Source organism: Archocentrus centrarchus, chromosome 10, assembly GCF_007364275.1.
Source record: "Archocentrus centrarchus isolate MPI-CPG fArcCen1 chromosome 10, fArcCen1, whole genome shotgun sequence".
In the NCBI taxonomy this organism is placed as follows: Eukaryota; Metazoa; Chordata; class Actinopteri; order Cichliformes; family Cichlidae; genus Archocentrus; species Archocentrus centrarchus.
In genome coordinates, this window is record NC_044355.1 from 3,099,420 (window position 1) to 3,117,130 (window position 17,711).

Below are 17,711 nucleotides of genomic sequence, written 5' to 3' on the forward strand. Positions count from 1 at the left end.
GGTCTTCCTGTGGAAAAATCCAAACACCAATAAAAACATTCCCAGCAAAAACTAATGGTACAAAAACAGTGATAAAAAACAGTGCTAATGGCATTAGTGGCAACAATAAGTACACAGAGAGAATCCTCCAGGCCACTTTTGAGAAATTAATATTTTACTTGAGTATTTCCATTCCAGAGGGGAAACTGAAACTTTTATTGATGGTTTACTGGGTACATTTATTCAAATTCTTTCACTGTTTTTATTTAAGTATTTTGAACATTTTGTTCAACATTTTAACCCTGAGCTTTTTCTGCGTGGTGATTTTTGTCTGTTCATCCTTTCTTATCTGCTTTCTGTCAATTATACCTTCTGGATTATATATAAATAATAACTTTGAATGTCTTGGAACACTTGCAGCTCTGAAAACTAGTTCAGCTGCATCTCAGCGCATTATGTGAAAGATCACCTGGAAATAAAGTATAGTGTTAGTTGTAGTATTATTATGAATTTATAAGCCCAGGAGCAGATCTATACAGTCCTCTCCCAAAGCCTCAGCATCTGTTGGCTCATTTCTTATGCGTAACTTTGCCCTTTGCGTCTTATTTTTTCTGTTCATTTTAATTTGGTGTGCAGCTCCCCCAGTAACCCCAAATGAGAGCTAAATCGGCCTATAGGTCACTAATATATCGGGGAGGCAACTGTGACAAATTCCTTTTGTCTCCGCTTTGCTGGTACTTTATTACCCAGACGAGCAGCATGGCCTGGAGATAACGATTCATCACGCACAGCCGGCAACCATAGACAACGCCTTTGGGCAAAGCCAGCAAGGGGCTTTCATATTAAGAGAGAGGGAGAGAGTAGAGAACATGCGTGCGTGCGCATGTGTGTTTGCGTGTGTGTGTGTTGGGATGTGTATATTTTGTGGGGAGGGGGGTACCTTAATTGGCTATGGGGTTTTATTGCATTAGTAAAATTGCTGATTGCAAACCTGCACAGTATCATGTTGCGTTTGCATTTAAAACCTATAGCTAGACCTCCTATGGGTCTATTATAGAGCTTTATAATGGCAACCCAAGATCAGGGATCTTTACTCAAGAAATATACTATAATTTAAAACGTTGTGTTCTAAAGGTGTAGGTCATTGGGAAAAAAAATATTTTGGAAAACTGGGTCATTGCAGCAGCAGACTGGCAGACTGGGATATATATATGAGGAAAGTGTGGCTAGATGAAGACATTTCAACGCGCACTTGAAGCGAGAGAGCATATGGAGTCCACAGAGAACAGTCCCAGCATACTGAGAAACTGTATTTTCATAATGTGTTATGTTAGACTCACATATGCATCTATAAGATTTAGAAAGATATGGAACAAAACGTGACCCCCCCCCCCAAAAAAACCCCTAAAATTTGAAAAAAACAGAAAAGCATTAATGGTTTGAAAATAATGAAAAGGTCATATAACGTATTTTATCTTCCACGGCAGTAGAAGGAAAACCTCTTATCCAAAAGACCAAATCTATGCTACATGGTCACATAAGTTGCACGATCCATCTAAAGAGTCCCAAACTACACATTAGACGTCAGATAAGTTCTAAATCCCATCTTAATTCCCTGGTGCCTCATTATAATACGTTCCGTTTACGCGAGAGCTAATCACGGTGAGCAGCCTAAATTGTTGGGAATAATGAAACAAGACTCTTGGTGTCTTATTGAGCAAGCTCAGGTTGTCAGGCTCAATAAAGAGATCTCAGATATTGCTCCTGCATCAGAGGTTTACACTTTTACGGCTATGTTCAACATGCTGCCGAAGAGCCTCATATAGAACCTGCTTTTTTATGTCTTTTAATCCTTAGAAAGTCAGATGTTGTACAATAATCAGTATAAATGTTAATAATAATAAATATAATAATAATAATAATAATAATATGACATAACAGCTTCTCGAAAATATTGGAAAACCACTCCAATCCAAAATGCTTCAGACTGCAGCTCAGAATGAGTGTGATGGGACGCATTCATCAGACGCTGGCCTCACACACACAACTCGATGATCTTTTTAAGAGTCTGAAGAGCTGCCGTAAATTGCTGCGCATCAATAGAGCAGTTGATCATTTCCAAAGAGATTTTTTTTAGACGTACTCTAAAAATTGGGATTCCCTGTGTGCTCTGCATCAAAAAAAAAAAAAAAAAAGTTTGTCACTGAAGGTGACGCCCAATCAGACATCACATCTCAGCTGCTGACATCACCAACCAGGAGAGATGTGCTACCCCAAAGTGGCTCGCAAACATTATTTTCCGCCTTCCTGCTCATAGATCTTCCTGGTTTTGCATAAACGGCCAATTACCTTGTCAGTAAGCTGATCCGAGTCTCAGTGCATCCTCTCGTCCCTATTCATTTTATTGTAACGCGCAAATATAAACAGGCCTAATAGCAGCTACACTCGCACCAGTCTCGTCCCGCACCGTTATTGATATGGCCTCGAATTCACACAATTGATTTTTATGCTTCCCTCTAGCCACCTTGTGCAGTTGAGAGATATCTTTATTCGCACGGAAAGTGAAATAAGTGCGTAATAAAACGGTGATATATTAAATTCGTTTTTCCCCGTGTCGCGCTTTTATTATGAGCCATTTTTCATTTTTATTGAATTGAGACCCGACTGATCCACGTCGTCGCTTCGGGCGGAGAAAGGTTAAATAATTTGTGCAAATCTGGAACGCCGCTTTTTACATTTGGCTTCTTGATATCTATCTATCTATCTATCTATCAATCTATCTATCTATCTATCTATCTATCTATCTATCTATCTATCTATCTATCTATCTATCTATCTATCTATCTGGTTTTGTGATCATGTGTATTGGAATAGGACTATTTGTGCCTACAAATGTGAGATTTATGACTTAATTGTGCGCAAACGCGCAAAAGGCACCGAAATCCTGCAAATCTGGCTCACAGTTTGTTGTATCCTTTAAGAGAAATTGTACTGATATCAGCTGCCTTTAAACCAAACACACCGCTCAGTGCCATTCCCTCTGATCTTCGGTCAGTTTCTACTGATTAGAATTATGGCGAACATTAGATAAATGGGGTACCTGGAAACTGTGGGGGATTCTTGAAGGAATCCCATGGGTCCGTGTGTATGTGGCTTGGTGACTTACACAGACCGGGAGATTAACTTAAGAGTCAGCTATTGTTTCCTTGAAGTGTTCCCCTGCTGTTAAGTTCTGTACCAAATCATGTCCAACAGCAGGTTCCCTTCTCAGGTGGCAGGACCAAACGAAATCCTAACGGAGGATTCCCTAAGAGCCTCGACATAGAAACTTTGGTCATAACATAAAAATAAAGCTTAACAGAAATAAACACATCAAAGCACATTATTAGAAATTAATTTATGCTAATATTAGAGACAGAGATTAACGTAAAATTTGAATCTATCCTCACAAATGGAAACGTCCCTTTTTTGTCCCGTGCTTTTGTTCACTTCGGTTACATTTAGGGAAAATTTTCCAATTTTTTTCCTTCATAAAACTGAAAAAAATACCTTTCTTAAAGACTTTGCATTCTTCTCAGAGCTTTAATATATAGACGAGTATTAAGGTGAAAGTAACCGGATGCCACACGGCTCGGGCTTCAGTGCCATTAAAATGTTTGAAACCTTACATTTAAAACCAGAAGAGCTGCATAAAATATAAAACGCTGCGGTTTCTTTAAGACATCCGAGCAAAACAACTGTCCTACCGTGGAGGAGGGAGGGAAGGAGGGAGGGAGGGAGAGCGTTAGGGAGGGGAGGGAGGGTTGGCTGGAGGACCGAATGGCAGCTTTTACGCAGAGGGTAGTCTCACCTGCTGAAACGCACTTCACCATTCAGCACTTCAGAGCCTTCTTCCGCGCTCCCGTCCAATTAATATACACGCCTGCGAGGTCAGCTCTTCGTTTTCGCTTCTTCGGGGTTGTTTTGTTTTGTCTCCTGCTCCATTTTGATGCGACGAGCTTGGTTATCCCATCATGACCCCAGCGTATGGATCGTCTCTGCCAGAGTAGGCGAACAAAGCGCATCAAGTCTCTCCAGAGAGCTGCCTCCCCCCCAAATCACGGATTTTTGTCAGTAAGTAGGCTAATCGGGATAGCCATTTGGCATTTGTCGGTTGTTTTTCTTGTTGTAAAGCTGCCTTGTATCTAATTCACTTGGAAAGAACTCGCTATTAAAGATGGATACGCTATTTCTTAGTCCGACGGATAGGCATTTAATTTAGGGAACACCCGATCCCACTGTTGGAAAAAAAATAATGGCAAGATTTTGGATAGCGCTGGACACCTTCTTGGTTTCCTGGGAGTAGAACAGGCCCGTGTCGATGCTCGAAAGCAAAAAACAGCTCAGTACTGCAGAATACATTCAAGTATTTCATTTCCCAAGGCGTGAATTGCTATATGTCAAAAACACATCCGTGCACTGATAAAATATACTGACAAGCACATTACCAACAAAAACTATGGAGCACACTGGGATCGAGGAGGTGAACCAGACGCACCAGCAGCAGCATGAACCCATCAGCTTCGGGATCGACCAGATCCTCAACAGCTCGGACCAGTCCAGCGGCTGCATGTTACCAAACCGGACCGGTGACCCGGATTATGCGCTGGCCTCTAATGTCTACAGCAACGGGTACAACAGCGTCTACAACCCGGCCTGCTCCATGGCAGCGGCGGGTTTGGCCGGCTCCTACAATGTCAACATGAACATGAACGTCAGTATGAACATGAACATGAACGTTAACGTGAACTCTGGAGGCGCAGGTGGGGTAATTCGGGTGCCGGCGCACAGACCCATGCCGCCTCCGCCACCACCACCCGCCGCTGCTGCGCCTCACCCACCCCCGTCGACGCATCCACCGGGAATCGGACCCGGCATCCCTTCGGTGCCAGGAATGGGGATGGGGAATGCAGCAAACTTCACATTTCCATGGATGGAGAGCAGTAGAAGGTTTGCCAAGGACAGATTAACAGGTAAACAATAAATCTTATCCTGGTCACACAACAGCTGTAGTTTCATGTTTTCCACGAACACAAACACAGTTGGTGAGAAAGAAACTATTAGCTGAGTTCATATTTTCCTCATAACACTTAAGAGTAAATTATGAATTTACTAACATTTGTGTCGAAAACAACCTCTGACCGACCAAGTGTGAAGTGGGCCTAATGGCTCAACAACGTGGCGCTGATGATTTCATCTTTAGGCTCTAATCTATAAAGAATCATATATGCGCACACAGTCAGTTTTATTATGCTGGAAGGGCAGCCTGATAAACGAGTGGAGAAATTGACTCGGACATGCTGATGAATCAGTATTGGACCATCACTCTCCATTTACAGCGGATGACGGATAACGACGTCCCCGTTTTTTCATGAGGATGAATGATTTTTTCCCCCCTCCCGGCGAGCCAACTGAGAAAGCAAGATGAGTCATAGTGGTAACAATATATGACATGTTAATTTCTAAACAAGAATGTGTAATAGCTTATTATTATTATTATTATTTGAGCTGAGACAATTAGGCTAGTAGGTTAAATGTTATGATACAGTAATAAGTTATAATAAGACAATATAAGTTGTGGTATTACTCGTAGACTTATTGTATACTAGCAGACTCTGTGTAGACCTCAGTGTTTTTTTTTTAATTTATAGTTTTATTTCCAATTTTACTTATTTTAAAACAAAGAAAACGGCCTCTATTTTGTCTTTAATAATTAAATTCACCAACGTCGATTTTTATGCCATTCTTGTTGCGTTTAGTGCCCACAATGAGCAGCATAATTCCAGCTTATCTGATTTTTTTCAGGTGCCTGCTAATAGATGCAGCCATTTTTGTTCTCCAAAACCCACACGTCATACAACACTATCAGAATTTCGTGCTCCTTATCCTGTGACACAGCTCAATTTTTTCTCCTCAATCCAAAATGAAATATTTACTTTACTGATAGTTAACGTAAATAAAGATAACGTAATGTATTGTTTGTAATAAATTATATGAAAGAATGCGAAAGAAAATTTTTAAAACACGCAAAATAAAAATAAATAAAATAAATGGGCAAATTTATTTTATAAAACGTGAATTCTCTGATTTTCTTTCTTTTTCTTTTCTTTTTTTTTTTGAAGGGCTGGTTCCACTGGTATTTTTGTCATGACCTCATTTCTATAAATGAAGAACATCGTGGATTTGCCCCCCCCCCTCCCTTTTCATGCATTAAATATTCACTCTTCAGTTCTTTCTACCTGATTAATTATTAAATACCGGGGGACGATATGTCATCTGCAAAAAGATACAGTGTAAATAGGCTTATCAATTTTACTCATAGTCACCGAGGGCCTCTCGTTTAATTTCTCTCAGCTTTGTGTCGCTGTAATTATTTCGCAGCTTATATCTTTCCTCAGTATTGATCAGCTAAAGATCACCAGCAGCAGCAGCTACAGTAGCACTACACACACACACACACACACACACACACACACACACACACACACACACACACACACACACACACACACACACACACACACACACACACACACACACACACACACACACTCCAGATTTAGCCTGCTCTGTTTCCTATAAAAGGCCGTAAATCAAATGGACTATCATCTATCCTGATGGGCAGAGCACCATTTTAAATGTTTCTCCCTGTTTCTTGTTTTTCCTTTTCGCCTTCCAAGTTGAAACCGGAGGAGAAAAACGGCCCCGTGCAGCTTTAAACAGCTAAACATGTTGCCAAGTGCTTCCAGCGCTGGTATTCATGCAGGATGTTTTTTTTTTCTTGCAGAGATGTAAACGAAACCTGTTAACTTGGACAATGAATTCTCATTTTCACACTGGGATGCCTCCCATATGGCATAAACCGATGTTATTAATCATAGTAAGATGAACTGGACTGTCGCAAAAGATTTACGGGTTTAAGGGCATCATTTATCCATCTGCAAAGATAAACGTTCATGGACTGATGAATTCTTGGTGGTCACGAACTCCTCCGAGTATTCACTCAGAGCTTACAGGCTTAAAATGCTGCGCAAATGATATTTTAGCCCAGTTTTTACACCACAAATGTATTTATTATTTTTGTTTTTATTTATTTTTATTTTTACAGGGAGAGTGCGTAATTAAAAGTGCACCAGAGTTAGCTAGCTGCTAATTTCCATCTGCTGTTCCTGGACATGAAGACAAAAGTAAAAGAACCACGAACGAACAGAATCAAGCACGAAACAGCACAGTGCGTAAAAGTACACGCGTAGCACCATAATAGTAGCAGAGCAGTAATAGTAGTAGTAAGAGTAGTAGTAGGCTCTGCTACTATTATGGTACGAGAGCCTACTACCACTATTACTGCTCTGCTAGTATTGGGCTCATAGTAGCCACCATTGTTTTTTCTCCATGTAATAGACTCCAAAAAAATTAACCCAGGAGTTTAAGATTTATTTGTATACATTTTTAATATTATTTTGAAACCTCAGAAACGAGTTACTAGAGAAATTAATCGATTGCACAAAAATATGCAATACAAACGAAGGCTGGTCAATAATAATTTAATAGAAAAAAATGGATACAAATGCTTAAAAGTGGGGTCTGCATAAGAAATGGAAAATAAAATGTGAAATGATTTCCTGATTCAAGGCTTTTACTAGTAGTGCGCAACAACAACAACAACAACAACAATAATGATGATGATAATAATAATAATAATAATAATAATAATAATAATAATAATAATAATAATAATAATAATAATAATAACATGTACTTTGGACTCTTTGTCATTTTGACAATAAACGGAGCCGTAATACAGCCTGTTCAGCTACAGGCCACCCAACAACAATAAAAGCAGATAATTAAAGCTCTTTTTCTCTCCTGTATATATCTGTCTGACTGTTAATGGCAGCAGGGCGGAAAAATATGATTTTATTTCAGAGCTGGATGCGCTCCTGCCCTTTTGTTTCCACGCTGCCCTGATTTTCCGTGTGACAAAAGACAGTATCCCTGCCTTTTGTTGCGTATAGCGTAATAAATAGCAATATATGTTCATGTTATATTTCAATATCCCCTTTAGAATCCTTCACGGATATATTTATTAGATTGCTACAAAGGTAATATCCGCCGTGGGGACGGGAGGCGCTGTCACCGGGAAGTGTTATTAAGTATAAGTGGTTTTATTATGGCAAACATATTCTCCACGGTAGCATTTTATTTTTTGATATGCTTATGCTAAATTGTGTTATCCAGGCAACAGATTTAGCATTCGCACCCATTTTCTTTTTCATTTTCATTTGACGGAGAGGAGGGGGGGGAAATGTGTGATGTATTTTGTAGCATTTATTTTTGGTTGTTGGTGATTTTTTTTTTTTTTCCTTTCTTTGTTTCATGGGGACACTGAGATGATTGGCTTTGGAGATAATGGCCTCTAGTTGTCTGGATATAGTTGTTCACACACAGACTGCTAATTGTTTTCCAAGCTATAGGAAAAACAAATAATAATTAGAAAAAATAATTATGTACTATAGTTCTGTTTAATAACTCATTGCCTGATTGTGGAAGATCTATGAAATGCTTGTATGTATTATATCCTTACATTTGGAATCTATACAGGAGGGTTTTCAACTATAAATTATTACCATCAGTATTTCTGTGATATGTCTCTGAATGTGCAATTCAGAGATATGAAAAAAAAAATTGGACATTTTTTCCCCTCAAAATTCTGACTATCATGTTTGTTTTTCATATAATATATTAGTTATAATCCAGTTGTGCCTGACTATTTTATACTGACTGGTCACTAAACTAACCAGCTCATTAATGAAACTGAGCGAGAGCACTGTTGATCGGTTTGGCTTAAAATCCAGCACGCTGCATGATTCATTTTGGTCCTGTGTAGCAGTTTCACAGTCTCAGGAATTAAAATAATGGAGAAACCTGAAGGCATATGGTCTAAATCCAAAAAAGCATTAAAGATGGCTGATGGAGTATTTATAGCACCACTGGATCATATATTTATCAGGATTTTGCACACTGTAAAGCAAAGTCTTGCTGTAGCTGGCAGGTCCAAAGGGTGCTGCTGCTGCATGTTAGGTTGCCTCTGAACGTGCTTGTATGTGCCTGGCCCATTACTTAGCCCGCAGATGGCCTGAAATAGCCATCTAATGCTGTATTAGTTAGCCAGACCCGCCGCTGGGAGCAACAACAGGCCCGCTTGCTTTCTCTGTGGGACCCACAAGGCTCCAAAAAGACTTGGGCAATGACACATATGATGCCTTTTAATGTATGTGCTGTACATTTAAGACACCATAGTAAAGTTACTATAGGAATCTGGCTTTAAATCACAGGCGATTTAGAAACACTCCATGAAGTGCAATAAGGTCAGTATAATTCAGACCTAAGGACCATGGAGGTACTCCAGTCTACTATAAGCACCTATAGTAGTATTATAGAAATATCATGGGGTTTTTGTCATTAGAAACTCATGATTAAATACTACAGATGTCTGTCTAAATCCCAAAAGGAATATTGGAGGAGTACAACTACCATTTTTTATTATTATTGAGCATCAGAGCAGCACATAATGTGAAATTGTTTTAAGAATATTAACACGGAAGATTAAAAATAATAATGAGAGGGAACAAAGAGGTCATGGTCACTATAAATCCACGCAAAAGCCAATAACTACAGCACATTTTCACCTCAGACACTAAATCTGTGCTGCTAATTTGCACTTAGGTGATGTTAACTTTATGTAACCTACTGTAATAGCACGTCGCAACTATTCATCTTTACTTTACGAAACCATTTGTTTGTGTACGCCTCAATTTGCCACTCGTGTTCATCACCATCAGGGGACACTGGTGGCTCCCTGGAAATGACTGCCAAGTGCATAATAACTTCATGTTCTATTTTACATCCAAATTGTCATCATCTGTATGGCAAATGAATTTTCAGATCGTTGAAAACTCTGAGAACAGCAGCAGCAGCAGCAGCAGCACGTAGCCCTGAGGGGACACCTATGCAGATGTTTTCATATTCATCTTGGCTCCTGGTGAGCTTTTCTGACAAAACAAAAACAAATAAACACCCTGTAAGACAGCAGGCAAAACAGCTTGCTGGAGAGGGACGACATAAAGATACAGAGAGAAGGAGAGACGGAGACAGAAAGTGTGGTTTTTTTTTTTTCTCCTCTTTTCTTCTGTTGATTTCCATTCAGCTTCAAAATGAGAATGTGGCTCGGGAGTGGATCTATGGCCAACGATCTCATTACATTTATCGATCTTCTGTTTACCCATGGCTGACAAAATAGACAGGATTCATAGATATTTTATGATGCAAGCAGATAAGTTGTTATTAATACCCAGCATGTGAAAGAGAACCACCGGGCATCGAGGCAGAGAGAGAGAGAGAAGAGAAACACAACGCACACCCATGCAGTGAAAGAGTGCAATTCATATTTTCTAAAAGGAACAGTGACAAAGCAACATGAGACAAAGCCAAACAATACAGCAATATTTCTAAATAGCACTTATTATAAAGTATATATAATAATGTGTGTAAAGTTTATGAAGGGGTGCTCTGCAAAAATGATGTCATTATGCACAAAGGTATATCATTTTGCACTGAGGATATTGCTGGAGTTGTAATGACACGTGTTCCATGTTCATGCTTGTAAATATCAAAGATTTTTTTAATGGAATTATTCTGATGGAAAAAAAATCTATTTTCCTTCATAAACTGTGTTTTATTAGGTCACAATTGTATTATGATGGTCTGTGAATAGTGCTTATGGAGCTTCATCACATTGTCAGAGGATGACCCTGGCTGTGTGTTTCTGATTGGTCAGCCAGGGCTTGATTTATCTATGTAATCCTGCTGGCTGTCACTTATTCTTTTTCTCTGAATGGCATATATCTCATTTCTTAGCAAAACATCTCCAAACCCTAACTTAAGAGACTCGGAGCAAATGACATTAAAGTAGACTCTGTTCATCATTTAGGCCTCCTTCATGTGATTAGCTGCTATGTGTCGGTGCCCGCCCGGCGGCAGCTGCTGCTGTGCTCCAGATGCGGGACCTCACTGTGTCTCCCTTTCCTTTAGGGGAGCAGGCAGAGGAGAGCCGAGCCGGAGAGGCCACAGGGGGGCCGGGGGCCACCGGGTCCCTCTGTCCTCTCCCCAAGGGAGACATCGGCAGGGTCCCTGTCTGGAGCACGGTGGAGACATTAGCCAAATGTTATTACCCCGAGCTTGCCCACCTGCGAGACGGCAATGGCCTTCTAGCAGACTATCCTTTTCCAAAGGGTGCTTGCCCAGGTGAGTCACCCCCCCCTCCTCCCTACCAGTAGATAATTTTTGAGAGCAACCCTTGTGTTCTACCTAAAAGTAAAAACTGACTTTGAAAATGTAATATGCATCAGTCTTCGTTACTTTTTCCTCTGTCTGTCTGCAGAAATCAGTGTGCTGTTCAGAAATTGAAAATGTGGCAGGGGAAGTGTTGTGATCACATTTATCATCTTCAGTTGGCAGCTTCTGGGCCTTCTCCCCAAACACACTAGCTTTTATTTATTTTTTTTTTAGTTTAAACCACATGCACAATAATTTTATCTAACAAAGGAACGGAAAATTGTGTTTATGAATGTGTACAAGCAGATTCTCAGGGGAAATAAGCTAATAACTCGAAAGGACAGATTTTTAGAAATAACCAATTATGCATGGACATTCATTTGAAACCTTTATAATTTTACAAATTTAAAAACCTCATCGCTCAAATAAATCCTCCTTTTCCTCCCCTTTTTCAGCCGCTCTCTCGCCCTTCTCTGTGACCCGTCGAATCGGCCATCCGTACCAGAACCGCACGCCGCCCAAGAGGAAAAAGCCTCGCACCTCCTTCAGCCGGGTGCAGATCTGTGAGCTGGAGAAACGTTTTCACCGACAGAAGTACCTGGCTTCGGCCGAGCGTGCCACCCTGGCCAAGGCGCTGAAGATGACAGACGCACAAGTAAAGACCTGGTTTCAAAACAGGCGGACAAAATGGCGGTAAGATTCCAGCATGGTGTTACTGGATGCTAAAGCAGCATAACTCTTAGCAGCACATGCCATTTCCTGCTCTTTTTTTCTATCCCACAGTATACTCAAGCAAAACAAATGGGCCTTGGTGGGTTTCTTGAAAGCTTTTTGACTTAATGAGGATATGATATTCACTCAAAATTACAAATCTAGATAATGCTGAACGTGTCTCTGTTTCACGTCCAGAAACGCTTACCAGCGTCTCACTTTGAAGACAAGTGAAATGGCCCACAGCTGAAGCACTGAATGAGTTGTACAACACAACACCTATTTTGCTTAGCTTAGCTGCCAGCCGAGGCCAGTTCACTTGACCAAGCACAATTACTCCTGAGCCTCCTGAAAGGCCTTTTAGAAACCTGCTGTCCAAAGCAATACTGGAACACTCACAGGAGGAATTGACTGGCGAGTCCATGAAAAAAAACACACACTCATTCACTTCATTCTAACGGTTGTTTATAGCCATTTGGAAGTAAATGAGCAGGAAATCAAATTATGATGCCCTGCCCTTTGTTAAAGGGGCAGGATACATATTTCAGAAGTGTATTACACACAGCTAAATTACCTTAAGTCATTATCTTTATGTGTAAATGACTGTAAAGCTTTTTAAAATGATTTTTCTATTCAAAAAAAACAAAACAAAGAAAGCTGTTAAAACTCTCCGCCTTCTTTGTTGTAAATCAAAATAAAGAAGTTTGCTTTAAAAGTTTTCTATTGATTTTATTTTTTAAATCTGCATTTATTTTAAAAAGTCCAACAATCACAACACACCGAGGCACCGAGGTTTAACTGCGAGGTGTAGCAAGAATGAATTTGCTTAAAGCAAACGGCCGACTGAACGGCACGTCACGAGTAACAAGGGAATTGGCTTAACTCGCTTTTCTGATTTCCTACTTTTGCTGAGATTTATGCCATTTCCCTGTAGTGTGCACCTGATAGGATGAGCATGAGGGATGTCTTTGTGTGACGACTACGCGAGTAACAAGAGGATGATCAAATCAACAGCCAGGGAATCAGATTATGATAATGCTGTTAACAATAATGTGTGGCTAATGGATGGAGGTTGGCATGCTTGAAAGGGTGTTTTTAGAGGTGTGTTTCTGCTGGTGATTCCTAGCTGCCATTTGTAGTTTACTGTATAATTTTAGGAGAATTAAAGATTTATTATATAGTGTTTAATATATCATTTCAAAACAGCCATGAATCAGTTGTCTATAATTGTTTATTTTGTGATGGTAATATAAGCACACACTCAGAGAATAAAATGATTGTACAGCTTATACATATGTTTGTAAAGTAAGCAAAGTAAATTGACTTATGGCAAAAAAAAAGTGTTACTCCAAACTAAAATAGAAGCACAATTTAGAGCTCAAGGACTCACATATCCTTACAAATATTGTGTCAGTACGTTGACCACAAAAACATCGGTTGTGCGAGTGTGTTACTCTGGATATTTTCCAACACAAACGACTTAACAGGACTTTTTTTTTTTTTGGCCACGTTCTGTTTTTCGTGCACGTCAGGAAGACGCACATCTGCTCTGCTTTTCAACGCAGCAAATGTTGATATCAGCGCAGCACACATGCAGGATGTGTGCAGCCTGGAAAGAAAAGAAAAGAAAAAAAAAAAAGACACAGATGTAACTTTTCACCTTGAGGCAGGAAGTGCTCTGAATGTCCTCCCCCTCCATTAGTCACGTTCCTCCAGCAACACCTGTCACTCATCTTGATCAGCTGTCATGTAGCCTGAAGCAGAAGAAGTAACTGGCACAGGCACTGCCTACACACACACACACACACACACACACACACACACACACACACACACACACACACACACACACACACACACACACACACACACACACACACACACAGCTGATTTGCAAATAAACATGTTTATTAGCAGATTTATCATCTCAGCTCATCTACTGTAAATACTTTTTCCCTTGATTCCTTCTGATTTCTTTGATAAGTGTCTTTTTACTTTTATTGAAAGCTCTGAAAAAAATGCGGCTGCTGCTCTCTTTATTGATGTTTATCATTTTAAACACCTTTAAAAAATATTGTAGATTTAATCTTGGTGAATTATTCTTTAGGTAGTTATTTCTTTTGGAAGCTGAGTCATTTTCTCTTTTCCTAAAATGAAGCATTGCAACATATATTTGAAATTCTGCACCACCGGTACCACATCTGCTGTTTTTATTCTCATTATTTGCCTTGTTTTAGTCAATTATAAATAATAATAAATGAGGCCTGGATAAGTTTAATCATCCAAGAACAAAAATCCCTAAAACAAATTGTGTTGTCTACAAAAAAAAGTTCTATTGTTTCTTTATTAAAACATGGGGCATTGCTAAAATGCTCTGGCATGTGGTAGAAGTTGATGCTGTGTGCATGATGCCATAAAAAGAAACATTATATTGGTCTTAAATCCTCCTTTGCTCTCCTTTGTCTCCGCCTTTCACCCAGGAGACAGACTGCAGAGGAGAGGGAGGCTGAGAGGCAGCAGGCCAACCGGCTGATGCTGCAGCTTCAGCAGGAAGCTTTCCAGAAGACGTTGAGCCAGCCACTGCAGCCGGACCCACTCTGCCTGCACAACTCCTCCCTCTACGCCCTGCAGAACCTGCAGCCCTGGGCAGAAGACAATAAGGTGACCTCCGTCACCTCTGTGGCATCTGTAGTGTGAGCGTGTGCGAGAGTGTGTGTTTAGAAAAGAGAGGGAGGGAGGGGGAGAAAACAGAGAGAGGAAGCTGGGAATGAAATGTCTTTATCAAAGTGTCATGAGTGTGAATGGACACAAGAGAGGAATTTCTTCAAGACTGACATTCAAAAACTCAGCACCATTTTGGGATATCATAGATACAGGATGCTTGCTTTGGAACAAAAATAAATAAATATTATGGACAATGTGCTTACTCACTCATTGATCGTTACCAGCAACATGGTGGGGAAGCGTGTGTTGAGAGAGAGAGAGCTATCGGTTACTGACCAGACCTAAAAAACACTGTATGCGGACTTCACAGCACAGGAGCCGCTCTTACATTGGTGTTTCTCAGAACTAAGCAAGTCTAAAACTGTTATCTTAAATATCTAAAGTATGTTGAGTAATTTCTTGCCTTACACCAAGTTTCCGCTTTCCCTTCAGCTGTCGGTCTAAAAGAGAGGAGGGCACTTTGGCCCCAAGTGCCAGGAAACAAATGGACACCTCTGTACATGCCCAACTGTCAAGACTGTACCCCCTTTTGCCTCTGGATCCCTCACAAGGTGGCACAGACTCTCTGCCAATAACGGCAAAAAGAGACCTCATGTTTTCGCTTTTGACTTTGTACAATGTAGTAAATGCATGTTTCAACCCTTTTCTGTGTGCACTCGGACGTACCATTGAAGTCAGCGGCTGTCGAGGTGGAGCTCCTCCCCGACCGCAGTGTTCAAATGGTAGAGGATTGGTGAAAGTCCTGATCCCGGATTCCTCATAATGTTGAATTTAAAGGTGTTTTATATTAAATGATATTGTGACTTTTTGAAAAGATGACAAACCTCTCCTTTTTCTTGCCTCTCATTGCCTCACTCACTTCCTGTTCGCTGTTTGTCACCATTATGAAAACCGTGCAATAATACTTTATGATTTTAGGGATGTAGTTAGCCTCATGGGATTCAGCTATGATTACACATTAAAGTTTCAAACCACCCAAAGGTAAGATAGCATCAAATTGTATGAGTAGGACAGAGCAATACCTTTTTTTATCCATAAAAACTGATGACTACAGCTCCCATGTGTGAACACGAAGCAGGGCGTTGCCGAAAAAACAGCAAGCACGCTCAGCAAAAGCCTCCCTGGATAAATAAAAGGTTTAAAACCCGATGCCAGCTCAAATTAGAATGAGAGTACATGAGAAAGTACGAGCTGCGCCTGTGCCAAATGAACATCTGAAATACAGCAGTCTGCTTCTGTTTGTGTTTTTGTTTTACTCCACCAAACTGAGAGGACTTAATGAAGCATTTGTCCAATGATAAGAGCAGGAAACTCATCGAGGTGGAGTCTCAGTCAGGGCCAAATTTGTTGTTTAATTATCTCATTGCTGCCTTCGTCCCTGCATGAAAAACATCTTTCATAACTGAGTGAGATTAACAGTTACTGTAAACAAGAATCTGTTGTTTGGTCACAGTTCACTTGATTTTTACATCTGTGATGCGGCAGGAATGCAGATCTCCACCCTAAATAATCCCCTGAAAACCTGTCGCCTGTTTTTGTGCTCGACGTGTCTTTTAAGTTTGGAAAACCTTTCCTTTGAGTTTCTTCTGCTAACTTTAAAACAAGTAAATGTTGAGGAACGTGTCCACCAAACGCACACATGGCCAACTAAGAGACACGCCATTATTTAGAAAACGAAAACAAAACATCCTTTATTGGAGAGAGGCCATTTTTGGTGTTGGCTTCCATTGTTGTCTGGGTGAATCATGGCCACCTATGCACCAGACAGTCGTAAACATTTGTTATCACCACATCCAGCCTATCATGCTTATCACCCAAGTCAAAACAAAAAAAACGACCCAGGCACAAGTACAATAAACGCATCATTCAGGTTCCCTGCACGTAAATGAGCCTTCAACACAAAGAACGTTACAGGAAGTGGGCCTTGCTGCACTCTGTCTCTTTTCCTTGACACTGAGCTGCTCGGTTCTATTGGACTGTAAAGCATACCTTTAAACTCTTGTTAATCTTGGCCGTACCTGCCGCTGACACCTAAACGTGTCCTGCCTTCGTTTCTGACACCTGCCTGCTGGAGCTGCTCGGTCTTTGCGCAGAGCAGTTTGATCAGTGTGGATCGAAACAGCTGTCTGCAGCTGCAGTCACCCCCAGCAACCCTCTGTTTTCTCAGAGACATAGTGCCAATGTTTAGTCAGTTTTCAGAGCGTCTTGCCTGGTTGAGATTGTGTCAATAACAGGCAGCTCTCCAGGTGATGCCTCCTCAACCCCCACTTCCTCCGCTCCCTGCTGCTTTCATCCCTCTTATCTCGCATGCCTTGAAGACGTGACTTGGCCCATTTTAGAAAAATTCCTTCCTTTGCTGTTTTGAAAACTGTGCATTGTGTTTTACTACAGGTGCTTAAAGATTTTTTCTCCTCTCATATCATGGCTCTGGATTTATTTTTCTCCCCCCCCCCCCCCGTCGCCGCTGAAGAGCCCTGTCCTTATCCAATAAAGTGTCACCACACAAGATGAACAAGCACAAGAGGCTCAAGGTATATCAGACTTCCTATCAAGCATTTTGTTTTGAGCAGGAGCAAAAAAAAAAAAAAGGAAAAGTACTCACTACATTCTCAGTGTTGTGTTCTGTCTGCTCCCATCAGCTGTTCCCATTCTTGAGAAATGCAGTAAACATTTAAGTCGTTATCAGGCAGTTGTTGATGCTTCAGTGGGTTTAGCGCTTGAAGCATTGGAAGCTTGAGCTCTATGGTATGATTATCAAGTCACTCAGCTGTTACGTAATAAAAATGTCCTATTTGGTGCCTCCCTACATATTTCAGTATACATATATATTAATCATTGACCTTATAAACAATTAAAATGTCTGTAACCATGCAAATTTGGCACAAAAAAACATAAATTTTCAGCCTCATCTAGACAATAAATAT

The 17,711-nt window shown here is 40.5% G+C and overlaps 1 protein-coding gene across 3 annotated transcripts; it reads left to right on the forward strand.

The window, feature by feature from the left end:
- The first annotated feature begins 3,846 nt into the window (after positions 1–3,846).
- On the forward strand, positions 3,847–15,561 carry tlx2 (T cell leukemia homeobox 2). Of its 3 annotated transcripts, XM_030739820.1 has the most exons (5): positions 3,847–4,991; positions 11,110–11,322; positions 11,808–12,045; positions 14,544–14,724; positions 15,220–15,561. In XM_030739820.1, exons 1-5 carry the CDS (start codon positions 4,478–4,480, stop codon positions 15,229–15,231), a joined length of 1,158 nt encoding a protein of 385 aa, XP_030595680.1. In that variant the 5' UTR covers positions 3,847–4,477; the 3' UTR covers positions 15,232–15,561. The 3 variants fall into 3 exon arrangements, with proteins under 3 accessions (XP_030595680.1, XP_030595679.1, XP_030595681.1); XM_030739819.1 differs by lacking the exon at positions 15,220–15,561 and having other exon boundaries at positions 14,544–14,760; XM_030739821.1 differs by lacking the exons at positions 11,110–11,322; positions 15,220–15,561 and having other exon boundaries at positions 14,544–14,760.
- The last annotated feature ends 2,150 nt before the right edge of the window (positions 15,562–17,711 follow it).

Coding starts and splice junctions, on each gene's coding strand:
- tlx2 (XM_030739819.1), top strand. CDS start 4,478: ATGGAGCACACTGGGATCGAGGAGGTGAACCAGACGCACCAGCAGCAG. Junction 4,992..11,109: donor TGCCAAGGACAGATTAACAG/GTAAACAATAAA, acceptor CCTTTCCTTTAG/GGGAGCAGGCAGAGGAGAGC. Junction 11,323..11,807: donor TCCAAAGGGTGCTTGCCCAG/GTGAGTCACCCC, acceptor CCCCTTTTTCAG/CCGCTCTCTCGCCCTTCTCT.